Raw genomic sequence first — 10,563 nt, forward strand, 5'->3', positions numbered from 1 at the left:
TCCTCTATCTACAGATCAACGCAAACTGAAGCATTCCAAGCCTGCTAACTATGCTCTGGCCAACACGCTGCATGTTCTAGATGGACTGCTGGTTGGATGGGAAGGTGCATGGTGTGGATAATTCCCTTTTCCATACCTACTCATTCCTTGGTCCTCTGCTCAGCTTATCAACAATGGTGCAAATGAACATTAATGTGGTGTTGAAGTGGACACTGGTCGACCAGAAATTGAACTGAGGTCACCAAACTCATTTTACATAGGCCTCAGAAGAGCCATAACTTCTGAGTGATCCTTGTTGAGGAAAAAAAATCCCCCCACCCCACCCTCAACACAGAAAAATGGCAATGTTCTGCAAAGTCAGCTTTATTCGAGTAGGAAAAATAGTTTAGAAAAATAAAGGGTTCCTGTAAACACAAGGCCACACAAACTAACAGTTTCCACTGGAATTACAAATCACCCATACAGATCAAAGATTCATGATGACACAATCACTGAGCACATATTCAACAAACTGACCCTGAATAGGTAAACATACTCGCACCACGTTTTTGGTCTTTTCAAAAATAACCTGTAAATATTCTTTATGCAGCATGATTCACGTTATAAATAACCCATTTACAACACTTTCAGAGAAGTCACACACATATATATTTTAAAGACATATATATACATATATATATGTCTTTAAAATATAGTTTAAACTATAAAATCAATACAAGACTTTTCCTAATATTAAAAAACGACAGTGCTAGACCTAGCAAACCAAACCAAAAAGTGTTCAAGAGTACTATTTAAAAAAACTTATATTAAAAATATTTCCTTTTAAAACTTATTTAGCTACCGAGGTCAAATCTTTAAACATACTCCTTATAATATACAAAGGTAGAGTTTTCAGACTTAACTATTGATGTGTTAGAGGCTGTCTAAGTTAAAGGGAAGCTATTTTTTAACAGTGTCATCTTTAGGTTTGGATTTGTTGTACTTCTGACCAATGCCATAAGGTACATGTGCTGCTATAGTACCCAGTTGTTGTGCTCCTTCAATGTGAAACATCTGATCATCAAAGAAAATATGAGGCCGTATTTTCACCAAAATCGGTCCTTTAGGAGCTCCTGCAAGGAAAAGTGCCTCATCAATCTCCAAACCCCAGCTACGGAGAGTCTTCAGCACTCTGGCTCCAGAACTTGCTGCGCTTCTAGCTGTGACGAGGTAGGTCCTTATAGGACAATCTAATCGTTCGTCTTTTGCATAAAATTTCTTCTGCAGCTTCCCTAAGTCTTCCAGAAAACCTTTCAAAGGACCCTAGGTATAAAATATCAGAAACATGTTTAATGTTTACCCACTTCTCCCACAAACATCTCTGTACTTTCTTCCATGCTGTCCTTTATATATAGAACTCCTTCCATGATCCATAAGGCCACTACCTTCTCCTCCTTGGAATCCTTTCTCAACACAATGCCTACAAAGAAAACCAACCAGCAAGTGACAGCTTGGCTGTGTGGGGCAGCTGCTGAATACGGATACCTATTTGCATAATAGAATGCCCTCCCACCACAAAGTATATTTGTATATTATAATTTCTATATATTTCAGTGCATCCCTCTTACTCTCTTTGTATGTTGCCTGTCTCCTTAGATTGTATGATCTTTGGGGCAGGGATCTTGTAAAACTGTATTTCTCTACAGTGCCTAATTCAGAGGGGTCCTGACCCTAACTGGGGCTGGAGAGCCCTAATATACAGGAATAATTTCTGTCCAGAGTTCATGAAATGAAAAACATACCTTTTGCTTTTTAACGACACCTGATTCTGTTCTCATACTGATTTTTTACACTCGTGTAACTAAATTGACTTCTGTGGAGTTCCCTCAGATTTACACCAGTTTGAGTGACAGAAGGATGAGGCGCAAAATTAAAAACAAAAACTATTTTGGGTCAAACTCTGATACACTGATAGGACTGAGTACCTACAATTTCCATTGCTTTCAAAGATCAGGCCCTTATTCTGAGTTATACCAGTGTAAATGAAAGTAAAGTTGGTTTAAGTTGATTCTAACATGTTTGCATTCCTGGACAAACATCATAATTCTGTTTGACAATGAACATAAATATTACACTTGGACCATTCTGGCATTTGAAACAAATGCCAACTCTTTATTAATATGTTATTGAGAGATGTACAATAGCTGTTCCATATGACAATAAAAAGTGGAACAAAGTATGAATGGACATTACATTCCAAGCCCAGACATGTGCATTCTGTTACATGCACAGAGGGCAACAAAGGATCTCAAATACTGAGTAATATGTTTGGAGGTGGGGTTGATTGCTATGAATGGATATAGGCTGCCATGTTCACGTCACCTAGGACCAGACCCAAAGTCCATTGAAATCAATAGTCATCTTTTTCAATGAATTCAGTGGACATTGGATCAGGCCTCTAGGGGATGATTAAGTGAAAATACCTCTAGAGGTAGCTATAAGAACCTCATGTTCTTACTCATGCAATATTCCCAATGAAATGGGAGTCCTGTGTAAGGACTGCAGGATCAGGCCCTTAAATATCAAACGTGCATTCTAATGACTGTCCGTGAAAAAGGAAATCCAAGCAGGTATAATGCAATTGATGTTACAATTAAAAGGTTCTTTGAATCACAAATAAAACATCCATGAAGAACAAGACACATTAATATATAAACTTAAGAGAAAAATAATGTACACATACGACAAACAAAATCAAAGTACCAGCTACAATTTTAGCAATAAAAAAGCAGATACCTGTGCAAGGGGCTTATTCTCATTCATCTGTTCGTGTTCAAAAAATCTATCTAATCCATGCTCTTTGACAATCTGCTCTGATTCGTCAGAAAAGAGAACAGCATCCCCATCAAACGCCACCCTCAGCTGCTTATCACAGTAAGGTATGTCTTTATTTGCAGTGAACATTGTAGCAGATGCAATGCCTGAAAATACATCAGAAGCTCAGTTAGCAGTTTCCACTGGACTCACTAGTATTAATTGTTATTGCAGTGGCATAGACACAGAATGGGTACAAAACTTCACTGCCCAGAGGCACTTACAGTCTAAGGCCCTGACCCCGGATATATTTATGCATAGGAGTAACTTTATATATGCAAGCAGTCCCATTGATTTAAGTGAGATTATTCTCATGCATAGTTACTTTCAGTCATAGGTGTTTGCAGGATTGGACCCTAAGTCACACTGAAGATAAGAAATAGTGGAAAATTCTGAGGACAATATTTACTCTAGCTTTATTTATTTATTTTCATTTTAAGTTCACTCTCTCCTTTCTAATGTTGCAGTGCAGAAGGCACTGGATGTTGGCTAATTTTTGGCATCAGAGAAAAGGTGACATCAGGAGGAATTTGAGTGAGACAGGAGGGAGGACTGGTACACTGGTGGTCATGCAAGGGTGAGGGGCAGCATGGATGAAGACATGAAGCTGGGAGCAAGAGATAAAGAAAAGGATTGGTTAGGCTAGCATTACTGACACAGTGCAGGGGGCAAAAAGGGGCATTATAAGAAACAAGATCCAAGCAGAAGGATAATAATCAAATAAAACCAGTGACTAGTTGATATTACATATATACTGTATATTGGACTCCATATTTACTGAAATATTTCCATCTCCTGCAGAAAAGATACATGTAATTATTGAGTTCATGTGATAATAGGCTTAAGTGAGAAATAAACCAAGGTAAGAGCCAATCCAAACCTGCTTCTATAGCTTCTTGGACTTTTTCAGAGTCAGCAGAAAGGTATAAGTTGGTAAGATATGCTGTTAGGTAACCAATAGGGCTTTCTCCACCAGTCATACAGAAGCGTTCAATCGATAAACCTAAAAACAGGCATGAAAATCTCAGATACAGAAGAAACAAACAAAATATGACAAGGTACAACCCTGCTGTGTTTTTGTCCTAACACAAACAAAATACAGTTACTACCTGAACAGAGTAAAATTTCAGAAATGTTAAGATCTGTCCTTGATGTACATTCGTCCCAATTCTTTACTGAGCAAAAGCTACTTTCCCCACTTCCTCTGAAACATGGGGTCATCTGGAGTTGGGATATCAGCTTAGATGCACTCATGGTCTACTTTGGTATGACAACTCTTGCAGTCACACGTTGGAAAGACTGAAACTTAACAACATGAATCTTGAGGGCATAGTGGCCAGATCTTCAACTAAGGACTTCCTCTATGTCCTTCTGAAAACTTTCAGTTTTACGAAGTGACTATTCAGAGTCAATGGAGTGACGCCAATTTACATCAGCTGAGGAGCTGGCACTCTAGTCCTACAAGAAGAATCTTATTTTTCAATTAATGTTAAACTTTTAAAAAAGTTTTCCATGTTCAGTAGTAGTCTGACTTTTAACAACTTTAAGAGGTTTAACTTGGCCAGAATGTTTGATTGTTTCTTATTCCCCAAGAATCCCCCCCAAAATCCCTCTGAGACAGCTCAGTGATTGCAAGTTTAGAGGGAAAAATACAAAATAAAGAAACATTCAAGGACCTTTTCTTAGAAATTGAGATTCAAACTTGACAATTAAACCTACAGCTTTGGGCCAAATCCTGTTTAACACACTCTCACTTGTTCTGACACACACAAATAAACATCATTCACCTAGCAATGGGTATCTGTATCAAAGGAACTGCCCATTCCAGGGTCAGAGCACGCAAACTGAAAATGCTTCAGTTTACAGCCTGGCAGCAAGCAGCTTTACAGAATGTTATTTATTTTACTTACCATAGTGATTGATGCTGTTTATGAGTCTCACTCCCACTTGGGCATGGTTATTAGTCATCAGAACAATATCAAATAGCTCTTCATCATTAGGGTAAAGCTCACGAAGCCGGGCATTGACCTGTTCTAGTGCCTGCAGGTTAGAAACATTGATGTGCATAAACAAGCTGCATATGCGTCCTCTCAATCCTGCCTTGAAGAAGAATGTGAAAAGCAGTTTGGCAGTTTAAACTTGCCAAACTTGTTTTATTCATTTCTCTTCTTCACCTCCCAGCAACTATTTTCTTGGACTTGTTATAAGAGAAGCAAATAAGCAGTTTTCTTTTGATGAAAGTTACAGAATTCAACTTTATAATGAAGTTCTTTTTACCTGAGACACCTATCATCAGCTAAAATAAATCTGCAAAGGTACCGTACACCACCAAAGGTCTTTTAGTTAGTTTTCAGATGAACTGTGGAATCTAATCTTTCTAGATTCTGAAGGTTGAAGTACATTTGTTTTACTCTGATCTGTATTTGACTGGAGTTTTTCCTGGTTTTGGATAATGGGATTTCTCCAGGAGCCAAAAGATTATTTTTTTCCAGACCTGTACAGCTGTTCGTAGATGGTACCTGTTAATACTTTTTGGTAATCCTTTATGAAATTTTATTAACGGATACAGGTATTGAGAGACACTTTAAACTCAACATCTAAATTGCTCCTGCAAAATTCACAAGCAAGCATAAAGTGTCTTTATATATGTGATTACAAATGCAGGTTTGGTGCAGACACTATTTAGGAAGGCAGGATTGACAATTTGTCCCTAAATAATGAGCATTAAATCCTGCCTTATCCAGTAGATATTTCCCTTGGAGGTTCCCAATCCAGGTAGTGAGTTGGATTGATCCTGATTAACCTAGACAGTGGTTCTCAAACTATGGGGCAGGCCTTCCAAGGGAGGCAGAGCAATGTGACAAAGGAGGTGAGAGCTGTGTGTTTTTTGGGGTTTTTTTTGAAGAGCTATGTCAGCCCTGGGTAGCTGGGGCTCCTGCAGAAGGGCCCTGACACCCGGGCTTGGGGTCTCCTCCTCTCCCCCTCAATCCCTCACTGGGAGGTAACCTGGGCTCAGGTTTCCTTCCCTGCTCCCCAAACCCGCACCTGGAGGCGGTGGGATTCCAGCTGTCAGCCCTGGGGTGGCAGCAGCAGCAGAGAAATAAGGGTGGCAATGGGGTGCTACGTCTGCTGTGAAAAGTGATATTGACAAATATCACTTTTCATGTTGCCTCCCTTATTTCTGTGCTGCTGCTGGCATGGTGCTGCCTTCAGAGCTGGGTGGTGGTATATGTTCTTGAGGGGTGGGAGTGTAAACAGCTATATATACAAAGAAGGGGGGCCCGATCAAATAAGTTTGAGAACCAGTGACCTAGGGTATCAGAAAAGATAAAGGAACAAGATGGTGCTTTTAAAAACCAGACCACTTATTTAGATGCTTAAATGTGCTCTTAATAGCCTACCTTTAGGCACTTAGTTTTGAAATTCTTGGCCTTGTTGTGTGGACTATGTTTAGGAAAGCTCTACATGACAGCCATCTATAGACCTACAGAGAGATCCTATTCATAGAGAAAGGATAAGACTCCCTATGTCCCCTTTCCCACTTTGTGTCCACGGGCCTGTAGTATTCCAGTACATTGGGTATTTATTGAAGGGACGAGGTGAGTGAGGTAATATCACGCTTTCACTTTGTGGGACACTTTTCACAAAGCAATCACTTTATATCTGACCTATCAGTCCTCATCCTCAAAGGAAACCTACACGGCACTTTTAAAAAAGCCTGGTAACTGAAATTCATAACTTTGCTAGACACTAAAAATCATGGTCTTAATAAAGACACTGGATTTATGGCTTATTACAACAATCTGTAACCCCCTAATGCCTTTTGTGTCCTATGATTACAGGGGTATTAACTTCATCTTGAATGGTCCCTTACAATATGTGCTAACTACTTATACTAAATTATCTGTTCGATCTTGTATTTAGCTGTGTCATTCTCAGTACCTTTCCCAGACCTGAAGAAGAGCTCTGTGTAGTTTGAAAGCGTATCTCTCACACCAACAGAAGTTCGTCCAGTAAAAGATATTACCTCACCCACCCTGTCTCTCTAATATCCTGGGACCGACATGGCTACAACAACACTGCATATTCACTGAAATATCAGATAAGAGGATGCATTTAGTGCAGAGGGTGATATGTTAGTGTATTGGCTACTGTAATTCATCATGTTTTTATTTTTTTCATTATCTGGTACACACTCCCAAGCACCTTGTGGATGCAGCGAGTTATAAGATTCTGTCTATTACAGTGACTGTGTTGATCACACTTATTTTTACTGCAACTTTCTTGAAATTTAAAGAAATTGTAAACAAAGCAAACCCACCATGGCCAGATCATCAGTTGGTGTAAGTCAGCTAGATTCCACTCATTTCAATGGAGTTATGTTGATTCACAACATTTGATGATTTGGCCCCAAAAGTCCAATCTGAAGGTAAACAGAAATCCCTTCCGAAGTGGCAGGTAATACTGTTCACCTGGAAAAGTTACTTTTGTGGACTTGAAAGCTTAATTGATTTTTTAGTGAGAAACTCAAGGTTTTAGGCTTGAAAAGTCAGCAAACCTTGACTGTTGTTCTACAATAATCTCTTTGGGGCAAGGTCTGTCTTGTTGTTCAGTTTGTACAGTGCCTAGCACAATGGGGTTCTGGTATGACTAGGCCTCCTGGGTGCTATAGTAATACAAAGAACAAATTAAAATAACAACATATTAAAGCTTTCCCTTAAAGGTGTCTGTATACAGAGATGCTATTTAAGAACTATTCATTTCTGCATCTAAGTAGAAAATAATCCCTCATCAGACTTGAAATTTAGTGGCCTATGTGTTATGCAGGAGGTCAGACTAGTGACTAGATGATCCAATGGCCTCTTCTGGCTTCAGGGACTGAAACCTGGAGTAAACAATCCCATATCACCCAACCAAACATGTATATAGTATGTTATAGGGCTGTTTACCTTTGGCATATCTCTTAGCTCACACAATGAAAACAAAATTGTCAGTTTCACTCCTGCATATAGGCCCCTGAATCAGAGTCAGTTTCTTTGCCTTGTTCTCCTTGCACCAGCAATGTTTGAAACCAGTCATAAATGTTTTTATTTTTAAATAGTCCAAGGAATTCTATTAATCTTGAACCCACATCGTTAGTCAGGCAAATTCTAACTGAAGTGAGTGAACAGAGTAAAAACTGAGGTGTTGTTTTATTGTGGGACAAGTGTTGTATCAGGCCATGAAGTTCAAGAATTAATTTAGCAACTTGTACAGGGTCCTATGTAGGGCTTGATCCAATCTGAAAAGCTTCACTTTCCTTACAATATTACATTCAAAAGCATGGGCAAGTATTTAAGCCTGCTCCTGGTACATCTTAAGAACATAAGAACGGCCATACTGGGTCAGACCGAAGGTCCATCTAGCCCAGTATCCTGTCTTCCGACAGTGGCCAATGCCAGGTGCCCCAAAGGGAATGAACAGAACAGGTAATCAGCAAGTGATCCATCTCCTGTCGCCCATTCCCAGCTTCTGGCAAACAGAGGCTAGGGACACCATCCCTGCCCATCCTGGCTAATAGCTATTGATGGACCATGAATAATTTAATGAATTAATCCATGAATTTATCTAGTTTTTTTTTATCATCTTCCAAAATAGATACATCTTGCTCCCATCTCTGTTGATTATGACTTCTGCAATGTGGCCTATCTGCAGTCTCACAATAGTGGATGTTATTTTCTGAGATGCTTTGATATCAGTCACAGGATCTTTCACCTTTTGACAATTTATTTCAGCTACTATTTTCCTTGATAGGGTGTCAATATCCTCAACCTAGGTCATTCCACACTGAGTAAAGATCTTAAGATTTGGTTTTATAACTAATTAAAACCCATGCAAGTTTGGGGCAGTAGCGTAGCTAGCATGGAACATTTGGATGGGCTCCGACTTTGGGTAGGCTGGCAATGATGGAGGGGCAGGAGGGATCTGGGGGCCCACCTCCGCCCAACCCCACCAGTCCAGCTGGCCTTGTGGGGGATGATGGATGCTCTGGCCGGGGCCCTCTGGGGCCCCATGCATGCACCCAGCTCCGGAAGGAGATGCCGCTCTCCAGTGTACATGGCTCCTGGCACCCATCCCCGTCGCACTGCCCCACATCAGGCCTGGCTTCCTGAGGCAGCAGGCCTATGTTTTTTGATGCTCGCTGCTGCTCGGCGGGCGGGTCGCCCTCCTCCTGCTGCAGCGTGCGCGGTGCACTCGTCAAGCGCTCCGCTGCTGTGTCACTGCCAGGGCCGGCTCCAGGCACCAGCTTACCAAGCAGGTGCTTGGGGCGGCCTACCCGGGTCCACCTGTAGCTATACCCCTGGTTTATCTGGGGCCTAAATTACCTGAATTTAGGTTACCAGCTGTTCGGCGGCAATTTGGCGGACGGTCCCTCGCTCCTGCTCGGAGCGAAGGACCTCCCGCCGAATTGCCGCCGCAGATCGTGATCGCGGCTTTTTGTTTGTTTGTTTGTTTTTGTTTGGCTGCTTGGGGCGGCCAAAACCCTGGAGCCGGCCCTGGTCACTGCTGTCCCTCCCCCTCCGGTCGAGCTGTGTGTGTGTGCACCCGGCGTGCAGTGTCTTGCAGGTCTGGGCAGGGCTAGCGCTGGGGCCTGAGCAGAACCAGGGCTGGGGATGGGCCTGGATGCTAAGTGGGTGGGCTGCGGCCTACCCAGGTCCACCTGTAGCTATGCCCCTGGTTTATCTGGGGCCTAAATTACCTGACAATGCTTTAAAAGGAAATGAACTTTCTGTCTGTACTATGACTCTACTAGGCACTGAGTCTATCCTCCTAACCACACCTTGTGTATGTAACCATTCTTTAATCTTTAGATTGTCAAGAGGCTATTAACTTCCTCCATCTAAACTGTGCCAATTTTTCAGTAGGAAATACTACGTGATCTTACACAGGCTTGTATCTTTACTGACTCAGGGAGGGGAGGAGAGTAAAATTATTCTAATTTATTTCAGTCGGGAGATAAAGAGAGCAAACTGAGATTACTCAATCAACGCAAACAGGCCACTAAGCCTGAAACCATTTCCCAGCAGCCACACTGTGCTCAGTAGAAGACTCCTCCTCTTCCCCAAATTTGGACTTGAGCTTTCAGCATCCTCCCTGGCGTGACATCCCGGAGTAGTTCCCCTCCCAGCACACAAACCTAGGAGCCATGTTTAGTGTATTCTTATGTGAGAAGAGACTGCTGGCTGCATGATTATGTAAAGGGATGTCTTTACCAACCACTCTGGCTCTGGGGAAGGGTGGAGGCAGGCAGGAAACTCTGTGGAAGGCTGTTTGTGGAACAGAAAGCTTAGCTGAACTTTTAAATGGAGTGTCTTACCTTGACAAAATAGAAAGCTGGCCCAGGCTTCAGGGGGACGTTCTCGTTTTCCTCCTGGTACTTCACATAGGTTTCCACCCCTTCCTCTTCGTAGATTTTCCTGTCTTTCACCATGTCAAAGAGAGCCCGGGAGGAGACTGCCACAGTGGTGGCATTTTGGGGCTTAGGCTGTAGACAACGGAATGGTGAGAGAGGGCAGGTGGGGGTGGGGAAGAGAGAGAGATGGGGGGAAGGTGACACACAGGGAGGAAAGGGGGAGGAGATGGAGGTAGGTGGCACACAGGATGGGGAGGAGGATGGCACCCCGGGAGGAGAGGATGGGGGTGACACACGGGGAGGAGGATGGCACCCAG

The 10,563-nt window shown here is 42.1% G+C and overlaps 1 protein-coding gene across 1 annotated transcript in view; it reads right to left on the minus strand.

Annotated features, from left to right (window-relative positions):
* Nucleotides 1-364: 364 nt before the first annotated feature.
* The window catches only part of LOC112105716 (cytosolic 5'-nucleotidase 1A-like), an 11,094-nt gene continuing 895 nt past the window's right edge, over nucleotides 365-10,563 (minus strand). Inside the window, exons 2-6 of the mRNA XM_024198613.3 lie at nucleotides 10,211-10,378; nucleotides 4,764-4,893; nucleotides 3,734-3,856; nucleotides 2,776-2,960; nucleotides 365-1,302 (exon numbers count right to left, since the gene is read on the minus strand). Coding sequence (XP_024054381.1) covers nucleotides 940-1,302; nucleotides 2,776-2,960; nucleotides 3,734-3,856; nucleotides 4,764-4,893; nucleotides 10,211-10,378 — 969 coding nt within the window. The 3' untranslated portion in view covers nucleotides 365-939. The remainder of the gene's footprint in view (nucleotides 1,303-2,775; nucleotides 2,961-3,733; nucleotides 3,857-4,763; nucleotides 4,894-10,210; nucleotides 10,379-10,563) is intronic.

Source organism: Terrapene carolina, unplaced genomic scaffold (genome assembly GCF_002925995.2).
Source record: "Terrapene carolina triunguis isolate 2854851 unplaced genomic scaffold, T_m_triunguis-2.0 Scaffold42, whole genome shotgun sequence".
Taxonomy (NCBI): domain Eukaryota; kingdom Metazoa; phylum Chordata; order Testudines; family Emydidae; genus Terrapene; species Terrapene triunguis.